The 18495-nt window shown below is 34.8% G+C and overlaps 2 protein-coding genes and 1 long non-coding RNA gene across 5 annotated transcripts; 1 reads left to right on the top strand and 2 right to left on the bottom strand.

Annotated features, from left to right (window-relative positions):
- Window positions 1-6127: 6127 nt before the first annotated feature.
- LOC107858227 lies at window positions 6128-6616 on the bottom strand. Its single transcript, XM_016702917.1, has one exon. It carries the CDS (start codon window positions 6614-6616, stop codon window positions 6128-6130), a length of 489 nt encoding a protein of 162 aa, XP_016558403.1.
- Window positions 6617-8170: 1554 nt separating this feature from the next.
- On the top strand, window positions 8171-13076 carry LOC107859544 (cysteine-rich receptor-like protein kinase 10). 3 transcript variants are annotated; one of them, XM_016704588.2, is made up of 7 exons: window positions 8171-9007; window positions 10419-10550; window positions 10643-10770; window positions 10856-11066; window positions 11154-11391; window positions 12282-12432; window positions 12553-13076. In XM_016704588.2, the coding sequence occupies exons 1-7, from the start codon at window positions 8248-8250 to the stop codon at window positions 12838-12840; spliced, it is 1908 nt and encodes a 635-aa protein (XP_016560074.1). In that variant the 5' UTR covers window positions 8171-8247; the 3' UTR covers window positions 12841-13076. The 3 variants fall into 3 exon arrangements, with proteins under 3 accessions (XP_016560074.1, XP_047262994.1, XP_047262993.1); XM_047407038.1 differs by lacking the exon at window positions 8171-9007 and adding an exon at window positions 9917-10277; XM_047407037.1 differs by lacking the exon at window positions 8171-9007 and adding an exon at window positions 10003-10316.
- An 807-nt stretch (window positions 13077-13883) lies between these two features.
- On the bottom strand, window positions 13884-16658 carry LOC124896031. The gene is made up of 2 exons (XR_007052401.1): window positions 15662-16658; window positions 13884-15563 (listed from the first exon to the last, which is right to left on the bottom strand). It is a non-coding gene; the product is annotated as an uncharacterized LOC124896031 (long non-coding RNA).
- Window positions 16659-18495: the final 1837 nt, after the last annotated feature.

The raw sequence follows: 18495 nt of genomic DNA, 5'->3' as shown, positions 1-18495 counted from the left end.
AATTCCACACAATTCATAGGGATAATCACTCATATTCACAGATTAGGACACACGACCTTAATGACTTTTTCACTCACTCTCACCACAAGAACAACACAGCCACACTCTCAATTCCTATAGAGACCCATCTTCTCCACAAAAACCCTCCCAGAACATCACTCACAGACACAGAACAATATATACACACTGGACGTCACACCAAAATGAGAGCTCCTCCATTTTCTTGATTTTCCACCTAACACACATCACGGAACAGTAACACATGCAAAAGAGTGATTAGAGCAGACATGATGGAATATAGAGAATACAAATCTTGAAAAACGAAAAAAAAGTGATCAGAAAAACTGAGGAAAGCTAGAGAGATCGAGAGAGAGACAGAGAGGTCGTTGAACTGCTTTCCGGGGAAGCTCTCGCTGGTGATGTACTAAAATCGCCACCGAGAAAGATCCGCTAATCTCGTCCCAACCATACTCGTGCCAAGAAGTCAGTCCTGATCCCCATTTTCCATCTGAATCTCCTCAAAAAATTCTGTTTCATCCCGATCGATTCACCGTAATCAGTTTTGGGCTTCACTTTCTTGATACCGAGTTGGATTCTTGATCGTGATTGGGGTTTTTGTTTGAGGATTTCGGACGCGGATTCTACCTGGTTAATCGGAATAATAGATCGATTTTTGAAAGCACCGAGGTCCAATTCTATCGCCTCTCTTTTTAATTTCTACGTAATCGTGAATGATTTGTGTGTTGGTATGTTTGAATCTTGATTGTGTATTAGTTGATGTTGGATTTGAATGTTGAAAAGTGAATTGATAATTGATGCATGTGTTGATCATTGGTTGAAAATGAATTTGGGGCAGAATTGAAAAATTGATAAAAAGGGTAAATATAGATCGATTTGGGTTTATTGTTGTTTTGTTTAATTCGGAATAAATATCATGTTTTGGAACGAGGATCGGTAAGCAAATTGTAGGTTTTGGGTAGGCAAAGTTTAGGACTCTTGGTCATTTGTTGAATGTATGAATATTTGGTGATTGGTTCATTCTATTTTTGCGCACAAAATTGAGAAATGTATTCATTTTATCGGAGAATGCCCCAAGATCTTATGTACTTCTTCACCGGGGAATGCCCAATGCCCCAAGATCTTATGTACTTCTTCACCGGGGAATGCCCCGAGGTATATTGTACTTGGAGGACTTTTGTGATGAAGGCCCGAGACATCGGGTAGAGCATTAGTCTAGGATTAGTTTAGAATAAGATTTATATTTCCGCATTTCTTCTATTTCGGGTTGTAATAATTGGATTGAACACTAAGTTTTGGATTGTTTTGTTTTATTTTCTTGATTGATCGTTTTATGTATTTTTGTGTGATTTATACATTCGTAGTGTCAAATTAGCCGATACGCTCCATCAAGCGACCGTGGTCGAACCACGGGATCGAGGGGTGTTTAACACCTTCCACTCGGTCAACAGAATTCCTTAGCCGGAATTTTTGTTCGCAAATCAGTTTTAAAGAGTCAAAAACAGTTTTGATAAAAAGGATTTTCAAAGGTGACTTGGCACACCCGATTATGTCAAATGGAGACTCTGAGTTTTGATTGTTAAAAAGTCCTTTTTCAAAACAAATCTTCTTTTGTCACTTAGTAATAAAAACTCTTTCAAACCTTAAAATAAATCTTCGGGTTAAAAAGGGGTTTGACAAAATTGACTAAGGTTGCAGATTAATATAATAATAATAATAATAATAATAATAATAATAATAGTAAAATAAATAATATAATTATTCTCAGATTAGTTATGAATAAATTGTGTAACTAAAAATACGACACATAATATATTACTTTAAAATCAACGATAACAATAATATAAATATATTATTATATATATAAATTTTTTATTTATATATATATTCTTTATTTTATATATTTTGTATTCATTTCATTCATGTAAAATAATACTTTTAATGAATACCTAATACTTTCAACTCAATGTAAAATAAATTAATTTTTTAATCTTATTTCGTAATTATTATACCTTATATCTCACACCAAATGACTCCTAAATGTACATTATATTGATATATTATATTATCATGCATAGTAAGATGGCTTATAATTATATTTAAATTAACCAATAGAAAAACATGCTTTATTTGAGCCTTGGGTCGTTTGTTGCCCTATCTTAGGACAATGAAATTTCACTTCTTTAATTTTTTGGTGATAACATAACGAGTCAAGCTAAGGTTTATTCGGCTCGAATACATCTGTGATACTATCCATGTCAACAAACTAATTCTAATTTCTTGAGCATCTTTTGCTTGATTATACGTTGTCCACCGATTTAGTGTCTAATTTTTTTTATTTTATATTTTTTATTCTTCAAGTTTATCCTTTTCCCATTTAAATTTTTCACGTCACAAAAATCCTACGTAAATATCCAAGAAATAGTTTCAGCTAAATTATAGCAACACAATCCCCCAATGATTTTTCAAGTAATAATTTTGTAGGTAAATCCCCAAGAAATAACTTCAGTTAAATTTGTAGCAACACAATCCCCCAATAATTTTTCAAGTGATAATTTCGCAGGTAAATCTCCAAGAATAAATCCCCAGCAAAATTCGCAACACAAAATTCCCAAATAATTTTTCAGGTAATAAAATCTATTACATAAATTTTCACCAAAATATCTCTACGTAAATCTGTAGGATAAATTACCTTGGGATTTTCCTATGAATTTAAGAAATATATATATTTGTCCATATACCTGCGGATTTACCTAGAGATAAAATACCCGCAAATACATTTCCCCATGTAATGTCGCAAGTAATAATTTCGCAAGTAAATCCCCAAGAATAAATCTCCAGCAAAATTCGCAGCACAAAATCCTCAAATAATTTCTCAGGTAATAAAATCCATTACATAAATTTCCACCAAAATATCTCTAAGTAAATCCATAGGATAAATTACCTGAAAATTTTTATTTGAATTTTAAAAATATATATATGTTTGTCCATATACCTGCGAATTTACCTAAAGATAAAATACTCGCCGATATATCTCCCCAGGTAATGTCGCAAGTAATAATTTCGCAGCTAAATCCCCAAGAATAAATTCCCAGTAAAATTCGCAGCACAAAATCCCCAAATAATTTCCTAGATAATAAAATTCATTACACAAATTTGCACCAAAATATCTCTAAATAAATCTGCAGGATAAATTACCTGGGAATTTTTCTACAGATTTAAAAAATATATATATTTTTCCATATACCTGCGGATTTACCTAGAGATAAAATATCTGTCGATATATTTCCCCAAGTAATGTCGCAAGTACGAAATTTGCGCAATATGGCGCCAAATTTACCTGCGGAATTTGTTGCAATATATAGTTCGCAGGTAATGTATTTTAATGTTGACGAATTTAATATTTTCGTAGGTAAATCCACATGTATTTTCTGTGATATTATTCCCTAGGTAAAATCCCCATGTAATTTACAGTTTTCTAGTAGTAGAGGTCTTTGAGAGAGAATCTGACTGAAAGAACCTGGATAGTTTTCTTGATAACCTCAGAGTTCGATCCAGTGATAATTATGTCATCAACATATACAAGAATGTAGATCAATGCTTCATTTTGATGACGAATAAACAGAGAAGAGTCAGAGTTAGACTTTTGAAAGCCAATTTGAAGCAAGAATTGCTTTAACTCAGAGTACCAGGCTCGAGGGGACTGCTTATGTCCATAAATTATTATTTTTTTAATTTGCACACATAATGAGGAAAATCAGGCTGAGCATACCCACGAGGTTGACGCATATAAATATCTTCTTCAAGGTATCCTTGAAGAAATGCGCTATTCACATCCAGTTGGTGCAAATGCCAATTGTGCTGAACTGCAAGCGACAAAATAATTCTAACAGTAATAGGTTTTACTACTGGACTAAATGTAAAGTTATAATCCACACCCGGTCGTTGCGTGAAGCCATTTGCAACTAGCCAAGTTTTATACCTATCAACACTTCCATCTGATTTGGTTTTGATACGATAGAGCCATTTACAATCAACAACATTTTGAGAAGAGGATGGTGGTACAAGCTCCCACGTCTTGTTGTTCATCAATGCTTCAAACTCAAGCTTCTTTGCTTCTCTCCAATGTACACTCTTTTGGGCTTGGTTATAAGTGGTAGGAAGTGGATCAGTTAATGCAACTACAATATAATCAAATACTGGCTTGGGTTTGGTGATATTATTTTGTGAACAAGTAACAGGTCGGTGAATGGATGGTTGTTGGGTATGTGTGAAAGCTGTGGTGGAGGATTAGTGATGATTGTGAGATGAAATGGACGGCGAGGGGTCTGGAGTTGGTATAGATAAAGGGTTTATCAAGGCGTCCCAATTTCGACATTGATACTGGATTAGTGGCTGTGTGGTAGGTGGGACAACAATGGGCTATATAGAGCAATTTGAGCCAGCGGCAGGAGTTGGCGGTGCTGCCAAAGAAGGACCTGAAGAAGAACTTGTAGGAGGTGTCGCCGGTAATTCTGGACCAACCTTGATTGGCCAGAGAATCTTATAATCCACTGGAGGCATAGAATTGACACTAAGGTCATTTGACTCTTTGTACAAGATATTCCACTCTAATTTTGAAATTTTTTTGTCTTTTAAAGAAGAAAATACATCAGAAAAAAGAAATTTATTTTCATAAAAAATAACATCTCGTGAAATATATATACTTTGTGAAATAGGATCATAACACTAATGGTTGTGATGGATATTAGAATAGCCTAAGTAAACACAAGGGGTGGGCTTGGGTTCTAGTTTGTGTTTGGCATATGGTTTAAGCCATGAATAACATAGGCAACCAAAAGTACGAATGGATTGATAATTTGGAATTTCTCCAAATAATCGTTGGTATAGAGAATCATAATGAAGTGTGAAGATGGGAAGCCTATTAATCAAGAATGTGGCTTGTTGACAGGCAAAGGACCAAAATATTGGAGGCATGGAGGCTTGGTGTAAAATGATTTTTGCAGTTTCAATGATGTGTCGATGTCTACATTCAGCCATAGCTACCCATTGTGGTGTGTATGGCGGCGATACAAGGTGCTCAATGCCAATGGTATGAAGAAATAACTTAAGACCTTCAAACTCATCTCCACCATCAGTATAAAGTGAGTATTTTTGTATGAAAATAATTTTCAATAAGGGGTTTAAATTTAAAAAAAACTGTTTTGACCTCACTTTCATTTTTAAGTGTATACAACCAAATGTATTTTGTAAATTGATCAACAAAAATTACATAATATATTTTTTTGTCAATTGACAAAACAGGTGATGAGCCCCATACATCACTGAAAATAATTTATAAAAGTTTTTTGCTCACTAGAGTATTCTCAGAAAAGAGGTGTCGATGGCTTTTATTAGAAAAGCAGGAATTACAATGATCAAACATTTCAGAATTTGGAATTGGAATTGAAAACTTATGTGAGAATGCTTTAAGCACTCTTTTATTTGGATGTCCTAATTTTCTATGTCAAGATTGTTGAGATTCTGCCATATAGGATTGGTGGCTCAGATTGCATTGGGATCCTCTAACAGGACACTCATAAAGTCCTTCTTTATTCTGGCCTCGTGCCAATTGTGCCCCCGTACTCAAATCCTTCACAAGAAAATCAAAAGAAAAATTTTCTATGGATGCCATATTATCTCTGCAAAATTGAGACACAGATATAAGGTTACGTTTAATCTCTGGTGTACACAAAGTATTCGAAAGATGAAACTTTTTATTTGAAGCATTTATTTGAACATGACCAGTGTGAGTTATAGGGATTTTGTTACCGTTACCCATGGTAATATCATCAGTACCAGTATAGTTATCCGGACGTTGAAGATTTTGAGAATCAGCAGTCATATGATGCGATGCTCCTGAATCGACATCCCTAAGGCATGGAAGCAAAGTTTGCTCTGGCTTCAAGTGATTGTGGGAGCATGGACGACACACATTGACAGTATGCCCAGTGCAACTACATAACTGACAAACTGGATGAGTTTGTCGAGGGGTGGTTGGACGCCAATTTGGTGATGTAGCTGGTGCATTTGTTGGACACCAGTTTGGAGATGAGGTTTGTGCATTTTGCTAATTGGGATGTTGTGGACGCCATGGTTGTCCTCTCTTATTATTGCGGGGTGTAAAGTTATTTGGTAATGATTTTTGTGCCACTGCAGCTGTAATTGAGGCCTGATTAGACTCATTGTGTTTGAGGAGAATCTCTCTATTGAGAAACTTGTTGTATAGTTCCTCATACGAGATAGGTATATCTCGCGTTTGGATAACCGCTGAAATTGAATCATACTCAGGTCCTAGACCGCTGAGATTTTTTACCGCAAGTTCATCATCTGGAATAGGAGTTCCAGCCGTTGCAAGTTCATCAGCAACATTCCTGATCTCGCGTAAGTACTCTGTCATACTGCGAGAGTTTTTTGTGATGGTAGCCAGAAAGTTACAAAGACTAAAAATCCTTGTATATGATTTGTTATCATACAAGTTCTGTTGTATGTCCCACGCTTGCTTTGACGTGGAAGTTTTGGCGATTGCAGAGGTGATTGTAGGATCAATAGATGCCATTAAGGCATTGTGTATTAACTGGTCTTGGCGAAACCAGAGTTTGTACGTGGGATTGGGTACCTCTTGGTTGTTGAGGGTTACCGTTTTTTATGGTGTTGTCAAGGTTCCATCGAGATAGCAGTAGAGATCAAGACTGAACATGAGATATTCAACCTGAGCTTTTCAAATGACGAAGTTCATTGGACCAGTAAGTTTGAGGGGAAGATGGGAACTTGGGTTAAATTGTACCAAATGGCTGGTGTTATTAGCAGGGATAGTAGAATCACTTGGATTCACCATGGATGCCATAGAACCAAAGAAAAAAAGCTTAGAAGAGATTGAGAAAACTCGTTGGAGTTTAGAAAGGCTTTGATACCATAAAGGTTCAAGAGATGAAGAAGTAATGTATTAGACTTATGTATTATCCAAAGGTTACATAGATATATATACAAGTAAAGAAAAGGTTAACTAAGGTAACTAGATGTTTAAATCAGCTAGAGAATTATATACATTTAATAGAGCACAAATTAAGGAGAGAAATCTGCACAATTGAGAGCACAAATTAGGGAGAGAAATCTGCACAATTTATTACACAATCAATCATGCCCAATAGTTTTAACCAAGATTTTTTTTTCAAATTTTTTTTCATATTAAAAAATGATTACTTTTTAATTTTATTTCAAACGAGCTAAGAAATGACTCAGAAGCTAGCCAGGAATTTACACGAGGAGTCCTACCTATTAAATTTTTGACTCCACTAAGAAGACGAAGAAGAAGTTGTATATTCACAAGCTGTTTTACGAAGAAATAGGCAAGAAAGAGGTTGTATTTCTCACAAGGTTGGCTTGTTCTCATCCACTCCTGTCCATACATTAGAGTTGTTAATATTCCATAAATTTTACTCTAAAAATCAACTTGTCAAATTCAAAGAAAAAGACCAAGTCAAATGTTGATGTTTCATTTTCATTTTATATATGTGACATGAAAATTTTATTTGGTAGTGCTACATTCGGAAACAAAAGTTGTGGAGGACATTCTTTAGACTAGACAAGTTTAAACTCAAGTACCTACTTAAATAGCTGGGACCCTAGTAATTTTTACATCTCTCATTAGATACACTGTTACTTTTTCTTAATTATCCAATTTGCAACACAACATTTTACCACTGTACTTCCTAATTTCACTGGAAAATGTCTTAAGTTCTTTAATGGAATATGTAGTTCTAACTTTTAACATCAAGTGAGTTAATTCCCCGTTTTGACAGGCTATTCAGTTATGTTTATCCCACTATTTGGAGTACAAACCCCAAAGTTGAGTTTTGTTTAGCCTTTTTACCTTATTGTGTTGATGAAAAAGAAAATATTTACGTTGAACAAAAATATTTAAACAATTGAATTTCGGACTATAGTATTAAGTATAGCGGTTTGAACTTTATATGGTAGGTAGTTGAAAGCTGCAATTGGTCACTTTCTGAGAGTACTTCTAGGAAAGGAGCCAAATCCCATTTTAACCCGCTCAAATTCAGTCAGCCGCCCATTTGACTTATAAGTGGGGATAGCATCATATCGTTCTTTCAATTGTAGCCAAACATTCAATGCACATTATTTAATCCCTTTAAAAATATCTTACTTCTAAAGATCGCACCTTACATTATGGCTGTTCATCAGAAATTGCAAGTCTTTGTTACTTTGCATATTTATTTTCACGATCTCATTCTAGCTCAGCCTGATTTACTATTCTCTGACTGTGGTCTCAATGGCAACTACACTCAAAATAGTGCATACCACAACAATCTCAACACACTACTTTCCTCCCTTTCATCAAATATGAATAACTATGGTTTCTACAACGCTTCCATTGGCCGAAACGCAGACCTAGTCAGTGTTATTGTGCTATGCAGAGGAGATGTGGAGCTGCAAGAATGTCGTACCTGTGTTAATAACGCTGCTCCAAAGATTGTACGTTCATGCCCAGTGGAAAAAGAAGCTTTTGGTGGCTATGATGAATGTATGTTACAGTATTCTGGTCGACCAATCATCGGTACCACTACGAATGATCCTCTGCTATACATGTGGGATTCGGGGAATGCCTCGAAACCCCAAGAGTTTAACCGGGAGTTAAAGAAATTAGTGGAGACTTTGAGAGGTCAAGCTGTGAATGGTGATCCTTTTCGCAAATATGCCAGTGGTAGTGCGACAGATCCAAATGATCAGACTATATATGCACTTGTGCAATGTACTCCTGATTTGTCTCCTCAGGATTGCTCCGATTGCTTAACGAATGCTTATGGAGCTATGGCTACTTGTCCTTGCAATGGCAATAGGGGCAGTAGACAAATAGGGCCTAGGTGCAACTTCCGTTATCAGAGTTATCGTTTCTTCAAACACGTCGCCTCTGAATCTCCACCACAAGGTGAATTGCGTTGTTCGCTGATTTTGACTTTTGTGTAGAGAAGAACATATCTAGGCTGTCTTTGCTATTTCTAGAAAATGTTTTCATGTTTATATTTGACTTAAATATTTTAAAAAATATTTTTCAAATCAACTTATTTTCTTTAAATTTAAGGAAAATGACTTTCTTTTAGAAAAAATATTTTTCAAAATTTTCTTTCAGTTCCACTCTTAAATTGAAATGTTCATACAACTTTCAAAATCATTCGCACCTACTCCAACTCCCCAATCCCCTGTCACCCCCTCCAAAAAAAAATATTTATATTTAATTTTTTGAAATATTTCTCTCACCCCCAATCCCTACGCGACCCCACCCCTACCAGCCCCCTTTCAAAATATATATTTAATTCTCTATTAAGAAAATCAAATTTTTTTCTCACTCGACCTCTATCTGAGCCCCACCCCTAACAGTCCTCCCCCTCCCCCCAAAAAAATAAAATTTTAAAATTTTAATTTTTAAGAAAATTTTAATTTTTTTCTTAGCCCACCCTCACTCTCCTACCCTTCTCTCCCCCCACCCTATTCCAAAAAAAAACTCAAAACTTTTTCTTACCCCATCCCTATCACCTATTCTGACCCTCTCATCCACTCTGAAAAAAGATTTAATTTTTTTAATTTGATTTTAAAAAAGTTTCAAAATTTTTTCGTTCTCAGTATTTTTTGTTAAATATATACAAATATTTTTAAAAAATATTTTAATACTAGCATAACAAACACAATAATATAAGTAAGAAACAGCTTATTTTCTTTGAAAATATTTACTCCTCAATATCAACTCATCCTAAAAAAGGTATTTTCCGACGTTAAAACTTATTTTTCTAAGAAGTATTTTCTACTATTTACCTAAACACTAAAATGTATTTTCTGAAAAATATTTTTTCATCACCAACCAAACACTAAAAAATATGTTTCAAAAAATATTTTCCACTCACCAACCAAACATAAAAAAATAAGTAAGAAACCAACTTCTTTTTCAGGAAAACATTTTCTAGAAAAATATTTTCTTTGGAAAACATTTTCCTTCGTACCAAACACACCCTTAGAGGAAAATTTTAGCTTTATAGAACTTTTTGTGATATTTTCCTCCTCATTATTGGCAGTAGTATTTAGTAACAGCATATATAGTTTCCTATTCTCCATGTGGTACTGTTTGTTGCTTTATTTGCTTTGTATTGTGCTGTGTGGTTATTTTCTTCCAATCCTGCTTCAATGTCATTCCAACAGAAGTAGTGGTAAGTCTGTGCTCATCCCCACTTGTGGGTTTACACCGGGTATTATGTTGTTGTTATTGTAATGTACTAAATTAGTTAATTTTTACATGAGAAGTTGTGCTCGAATTCTGAGATTGATACTAAATGGAAGCGTCTTTGCAGGAAAGGATGATAAATCTGCTAGAACGGTCATTATTATTGTTGTGTCAACTGTTATAACTATAATTCTTATGGTTTGTACTTTGATAATCTTGATGAAGATGCGAAAGAGGAAGATGCAGGACAAAATTCAGAGTAAGAGTAGCTTGTTATGAGACAATGATCAGGAAATTTGATTTCTAAATCGAAGCTTTGCTGATTTGTTTTAAATCAATGTGTTGATAAAGGTAGACGTGTGGACGATATTAGTACTGCAGAATCCTTGCAGTATGATCTCTCTACAATTAGAGAAGCAACAGATAACTTTTCAAGTTCTAATAAGTTGGGAAGTGGTGGATTTGGTCCTGTGTACAAGGTGATTAGTCTTAATTGTTGCATAATGATTTAGTTTCACATCAGTTCAGAATTTCCACTCATTATGAACTTCTGATATGCTTTAGGGTGTGCTTCAAAATGGACAAGAAGTAGCAGTGAAAAGATTGTCAGCAAATTCAAGCCAAGGTGATCTAGAATTCAAAAACGAGATCTTGTTGGTTGCAAGGCTTCAACACAGAAATTTGGTTAGGTTGTTGGGATTTTGCCTTGATGGAATTGAGAGACTTCTTGTGTATGAATTTGTTCCCAATGCAAGCCTTGACCAATTTTTATTTGGTATGTATTGCTTTTTTTTAAATCAATTATGGAGTTTGAACATCAATGTGTTGTATTGTTCATCTCTTTTATCCACTTGAAATGCAGATCCAGTTAAACGTAGACAATTGAATTGGGAAAGGAGATCCAAAATCATAGGAGGTGTTGCTAGGGGGATTCTTTATCTTCATGAGGATTCTAGACTTCGAATCATTCATCGTGATCTCAAAGCTAGCAATGTTCTACTTGATGCAGAGATGAATCCTAAAATCTCAGATTTTGGCATGGCAAGGCTATTTGCATTGGATGAAACTCAAGGCAACACAAGTAGAGTTGTTGGGACCTAGTACGTTTTACATCTCTCATTAGATAACCAGTGTCATTTCATACGACTAGGGAAGGATTTTAACCATTTAGCTACTTCAAAAGCTCGAGAAAAAATGAGTGCCGCATTGAATGTTGATAGAATTTTCAAGATAAACTTTGTTATGGTTATTCTGTGAAGAATGGCTACCTCTTTATGATTAACTAGAACCTGATCGTTCCAAAATCAACCTTATTCAGGAAAATTTCCTAAAGGAAAGTTTTGTAATTGTTTGGAGATGAAAGTTCATCTACTTAGAATTTATATCTGAGATTTGCTAACCAAGATGCAAGTTTCAAGAAGTATGTTCTACTTCTGAAAAGGTTTAGGTATTTAATACGGCTTAATTCGACTTCTAGAACAATTTTTACATCTGTGTTTCTTCTTTTATTTAGCTTCCGTTTTTCCTTTTGGGCATATGAAGTATAATCTGTCTTGTACAGAAAGATGTTATATGTTCTCAGAAAGGTTATAATTATGAAATTTTCTGTATGGTCTCAACCTAGATCACGGTCTAATAGAGTTGTCTTCACCTCGGTTTAAAGCATTTGCCTAAAACAAAAGCAAAAGAAATACAACAGAAGTAACATGAAAAGAAGACCATGCCAAACCAAACTTCCCTGATGCCTTCTGTTCACTGCCAAACTTCATTTTGACCGTTGATATATAGCTCTACATTTTTGTGCATCATGTCACTCTCTATTTTGACAGATTAGTAAGTCTTTTCGGATCCACTGGTTGGATCACGAACTCCGGAACTGAATCTGTAGCCTCTTTTTTCCTCTATATGTTGTGAGCAGATGAATAACATGCAAGGTGCCACAAAGTTTAGCTTATTAGAAGGTCTTGTAACTCTTGTATTGGCTTTGCAGTGGATATATGGCACCAGAATATGCAACGCGGGGGAAATTCTCAGTCAAGTCAGACGTCTTTAGCTTTGGAGTATTACTCCTGGAAATCATAAGTGGCCAAAAGAATATGTGTTCCAGAAATGAAGAATCTATGGAGGACCTTCTGAGCTATGTAAGTAACAAAGCCAATTAACCAACTATTCTCAATTTCAAATTCTAAACTAGTTTGGTTCAGTTACATAACCGAATACATTATGACATGAACTTTTCTGATTAAATTAAACTGTCATAGGCTTGGTCGAACTGGCAGCAAGGAACAACTACAAATTTGATAGACCCCTTGTTGAGGGAAAGCACAGGAGTACTGGTTCCTGACATAATGAGATACATCCACATTGGTTTATTGTGCATTCAAGATAATATTGCTGATAGACCAACTATGGCTGCAGTAGTTCTCATGCTCAGTAGCGCCTCTCTGAGTCTTCCCGTGCCTTCGGGGCCGCCTGCATACTATACGCACGACGATATTACTAGCCCTGAGATTTCTCTTATTCATGAAGCTCAGAATCAAGTTAACTAACCAAAAGTAAATCTATGCTCATCATATAATGAGACATCGATGACTGAGTTATGTCATAGATAACAACCATAGGTAGTTGCATTTAATTAGTGATAGAAATGTATTTTGCCCTTATTTATTCAAATGGCGCTTAAATGTGGACTAAGAACATGGATTTTGTTATAAGGATAGACTGTATTAAGTCTCGAAAACCCATGTACATGCTGTTTAGTCGTATTCTAAAATAAGTTTTTTGAGTTTCTTGTCAAGAACCAAAAGTTTGGGCAAACCTTTTCACAAAGATCAAACTTTGTAAAAGCAAAACCCAACCCAAATCAAACATCAACACAAGTTCAAGCCGTGAAAACAGTCTCTTGCAGATATGCGGGGTAAGACTGCATACAATAATCCCTTGTGGTTCGGCCCTTCCCTGGGTGCTGCGTATGGTGGGAGCTTTAATGCACAGGGCTGCTCTTTTTACTTTGAAAGATTCAAAACTTACAACACCTCTCTCAATAACAGGTCTTTTCCTTATTATCCTCTCCCATTCTTTTAATGTTTTTCTACCTTTCATTTTTCAAAGTTAAAGAATGATAAGTCAATCTTCTAAATAGGAAGATTCACAAGAAAACGAAAAGCTGTGCAGACTCCAAAAGCTGATAAGTCAGAAGTCATTTTCCAAACAAAATGGGCACCATTTTTTGGTTTGTCTGTTTTTTGGTTTTCCATCGGCGTATGGTACCCACATCGGGGCTGACTAATTCTGGATCTGCGCCAGAAAGTCCTACATTTAAGGATAAAGGGTTCCTTAACAAAGGAGGCTCCATACTATCCACCACAACCCTGGTAACTTTCGGTTTCTACACTAGCCATTATATTTGGAAAAAGAAAAAGTGTCTGGTTCAACAAAACTATGTAGATTTCTCCGATACGATATCTTGCCTTTTGTAGTAGATTTTCTAATTGCTTATTTATTCATATATTAATATCAATTGAACATTTTATTCATTTAAAAAGAAAAAGGATAGATCTGAGGGGATTATCACGTGACAAGCATCTCCTACTGAAGATAGAAACTCAGTGTTGGATACAAAAGAAATAAAGTAGTAAATAGCATTTGGTATGATGATGCATAAGCCATCTAATCTTAAGAAGTGAGGTATCATCCTATACAAAAAAATTTAAAAAGCATAGAACTAAGTCTAACTATGAGCAAGCTATAAGGATAAAAGTCATATGTGCCTTCCTTCAGTTAGAAATGTGTATAGCTGACAGGTTCCATCTGTCCAGAGTCATGAGGCCCTTCACCCTTGAGATGATTTCGTAACCGGCATTGGAGAATAAATCCTGGGGCTGTATAGGATAGAGTTGTCCATAGTTTGTTATAAGCTTCTTTACTTCCTTTAAAATTCTCCATAGAATTGTATTCGGACCATTAATTCAATCCACTAACAGTTTGGAGTCAGTCTCAGCAACGATGTATTCAACTTCATTTTTAAAACACCAATTGGTACTGAAAAGTATTGAGGCTGCCTCTGGCCAAAGTACTAGTTTCTGGACAAAGCACTAGTGAGTAAGCAACATTAATAAGCTTTCTTCTTTGTGTCTGACCAGACCACCCCCCTCTATGTACATTGCAATTCCCATCTGAGTTCGGCTTAGCAAAGGATGTTTGATGCTCATTGCATCTAATAAAAGTAGTTTTCTTGAAATAGATATTGTTGAATAGCTGAGTAATAGAGAAAGCAATCTGCTTTGAAAAACTGTTGTCATAGTTTTCTTTCAGTTTCATATTAACCTCACACCTGGATTTCCATAGCTCCAATGCTGCTGCTGCTGGAATACATTTGACAATAAGGGATTTGACTGGATTATCGACTTTGTAGCTCCATCAATTAATCGTGTAAGAAATACCTGCAAAAAGAATTCTAAAAGAGCACAAAGTGAGTTGTGCCATATCTTTTGTGCACACTTATGACCTATAGAAAAGATGATCGACAGATTCAATCCTAAGTTGCCTCCGACAACAACATCTAGAAGGAATAGAAACTCCCAGGCTAGATATCTTGATCTTATCTATTAGGGCTCTCAGACAATGAAATTCATCTTGATCAGGATACCAGTTTTTGCCAAGTCATGAAATCGATCCAGTTAACTTGCATTGTTTCTTCTTAGGAGATGTCAAGCTGATGCAACTGAGAAGACACTATGTGTTTGTTACGTTGTCCAAATAGGTCTATCTGGAACATTCAGCTCCAGCATTAGCTGCTTCACGTTTATAGTGTTCATCACCAGACCAGGAAGATGAGAATCCCATCCTCCCCAGCACCATTGATTATTCATAAGGATTTAAGACGGTTGCAATTAAGTTCCTTGGTATGCAACCTTACAGAAGTTATAGAAATGTCTCAAATTAATTAATCCAATTACCACTCTCCCCCCCTAGCCAATCTTCCACAAGATATGAGGATCCTTCTTCGTTTAACTTTACACATTACATTCCAAGAATGTGATTGTCTTGAAAACCATTTCCGACCAAAGAATTGATGATTTTGAAACAATATTTTGCACGGAATTAGGAGCCTCTTTCAATGGGATTGACTACTTGTAAGATTCCGTCACTGCTTTGCAGTAAAAGCATTGCAAATGTTTTGCAATTTTGTGAAGTTGGCTTCTCCCTTCAGCATGTGAAAGACAAAGTTTTCACCAAGAAGTCCAGTGATAGTTTCTCCATTCAATAGTACCTGCCCAAAAGGAGGACGCTAACATTTTCTCAATTTGACTCATAATAGTTATGGGAAGGACCATGGATGCAAGAAGATGAGTAGAGAGGGCCACGAACCTATGTTTGATCAGAATTGTCCTACCCCCTCCCCTATTTGTTGGAACTTGACGCCTCTCTGAAATTCTGTTAAGGATTTTGCTGATCATATCTAAAAAAAAAAAAAAATAGAGATAGTTTTCCTACTAGTATTTATATAGAGGACATCTTAATGACTTGAATGATATAATTAGCCTTCTTAACATGAATTCCACACACAAGATACAGGGGAATTTAAACAAGGCCGGATTCATTAACCAACACAATGTACCAATTGATGAACACATGCCTGTAGATCATATATCAATTTATATTACATGAAATCCATTTTACTTATCATAATACAAAGGAACGGCCAATTATACGCTCTATACAATTTCTTCATCAGGGATACAAAGCTTGAAATTACAAGAGAAAACTGCTAAAAGTAGAACGCCATCACTTTGTTTAAATTGAACAATTAGTGTAGATATTACTATTCGTTACCACCAGCATGGATTTTTTGCCAACTTAAATTATTCCCTTTCAAAGAATAAGTGATGAGTGGTGGTACCATCTTTATTTTTCTCACTCCAGATTTTAAATACCATAGGATTCGAGGAGAAATCATTTGGAATATTGAAGATCATGAAAACAAATTGGTACCACAGCCAACTGTAAAGTTATACTACTAGTTAAAGCCATATGACCAAATTAAAGTTTGAGTCATTTTCTTATCCCAGTCATTTTTCTTTCCCCCTTTTTCACTTTCATTTTGCATCTGAAATGATACTGTAAGATACTATGAAAAATTACTGCTTAACTGGTATAATTAAACTCATTACAAGTGTTAAAAGAATTTCTGCCTATTAAGCAAAAAGTTCTCAAAATTCCTCGAAAGCAGTGGAAAAAAAGAAGGCTTCTTTGGACAATATTTGATTCACTGTGGATAAGAACATCAAAGAGATGGATTCTAGGGGCTCAATCATCCAACTATGGGTGTGTTTGGTACGAAGGAAAATATTTTCCAGAAAATGATTTCCAGTTTTCCTACGTTTGGTTGGCTTATATGTTTTGGAAAATGTTTTTCAAATCAACTTAATTTTGTTAAATCTAAAGAAAAATATTTTCCAAAACTCTCTTTCAACCTCACTTTAAAGTTAAAATGTTCATACAATTTTCAAAATCATCTACCCAACACCACTCCTACCCCTACCTCCGCCCCCACTCCCACCCTAAAATTCAATTGTTTTAAAAAGTATTTTAAAATTTTTCCTTAGTCCATCCCTTACCCCCACCCTATCCCACCCCTACCCCTAACCCTACCAACCTCCTTTCAAAAACAATATCTACATTTTATTAAAAAATTCAAATTTTTCTCTTACTGCACACCCCTACCCTCCATCCCCTTACCAGCCCCCTCTCCCATCCCTTCCCCCCACCCCACCCCCTAACCTTAAAAAAAAAAAAAAGAAATTTCAATCTTTTTCCTTCCCCTCACTCCCCTACCCTGACCCCAGCTCCTACTAACCCCCCTCTGCGCCAATTTTTTTAATTTTTTCTAACAAAAGAAAATCAAAACTTTTTCTTACCCCACCCCTACTGCCTATTCTGACAGCCCCACCCACCCGCCTACCAACCCCTTTCCCGAAAAAGGATCTAATTTTTTTAATTTATTTTTTTAAAAAGAATTTTTAAATGCATTTTTAAGCTTTAACTAAACACTAAAATGTATTTTTTAAAAATTATTTTTTCATTCACCAACCAAATACTAGAAAATATTTTTCGAAAAATATTTTCCATCACCAACCAAACAAAAGAAGTAAGAAATCAACTTGTTTTCCTGGAAAACATTTTCTAAGAAAATATTTTCCATCAAACCAAACACACCCTATATGTATGTTTCTGAAAACTTTATAACCAGGGTGGCTCAAAAGGTAAGGCTAGTGAATCTTTACTTTGGATTCAAAAACTTTGACATCCCAAAAAATTTAATATTAAAGATTGTAAAATATAAAAGATTTAAATTATTAAAAAAAAAAAAAGAAGAATTATCTATTTTTTATTAAAAATGTTTTAGAACTTTTTATCAAATCTTCATATTGATAAATAAAATTTTCATAATAATATTCAAGGTAATGCATTGCAAACAAATGACTAATATTTTATTAATTAAAATTAATCCTTACTTTTTGTAAATAATAATATTACTATGTGAATTTAAGTGCTTAATGACTTCTAAGAACACTAGACTTAAAAAAAAAAAGCAATAAGTAAGAATCAAAAAATAACTCTAAATTATTGATAATATTTTTGTTATGTACATATATTTAAGGTCTCATATTAAAATTTTGTTTTAGGCCACTAATTTTACTGAGACGATCTTGTTATAACTATGTATATATCTGAGTCGAATAATATGTGCATTCACTTATCATAATTACAGAAGCGACATTGAAAACAGCAGCAGCCTTATATTATAAAAGCTGAAAAACGAAGAAATGCCTTGCTCATAATTGTGTTAAAAAGTGGGACTATTGTTTTTTTTTAAAAAAATCAGGTTGGTAGCCTTATAAACTAGTAATTCAATTGTCAATAATTTTCTTTTTGTTTTTTTTTTTTGTAAATTTTTAAAACCTTGTTCAAGCATTTTTCAAGTAGGACAAAAACTTATGCTTGCGAAAAGAAAAAGAGTCGAGTTTTGAAAATCGGTACGTAGAAAAGAGAAAATGATTGCATGACAAAACCTTTTGAAAGAATTACAAAGGCAAATAAAATTTGAAGAGTATGAGTTTTCTGAATTTTAAGATGAAACGATAAATCCTGATTCCATATTAATGCCTTCTTACAACATTGAGAAGGAGATTTGCCTATTT

This window comes from Capsicum annuum, chromosome 2 (genome assembly GCF_002878395.1).
Source record: "Capsicum annuum cultivar UCD-10X-F1 chromosome 2, UCD10Xv1.1, whole genome shotgun sequence".
NCBI classification, from domain to species: Eukaryota; Viridiplantae; Streptophyta; class Magnoliopsida; order Solanales; family Solanaceae; genus Capsicum; species Capsicum annuum.
This window is presented reverse-complemented; position numbering and strand designations above follow the sequence as displayed.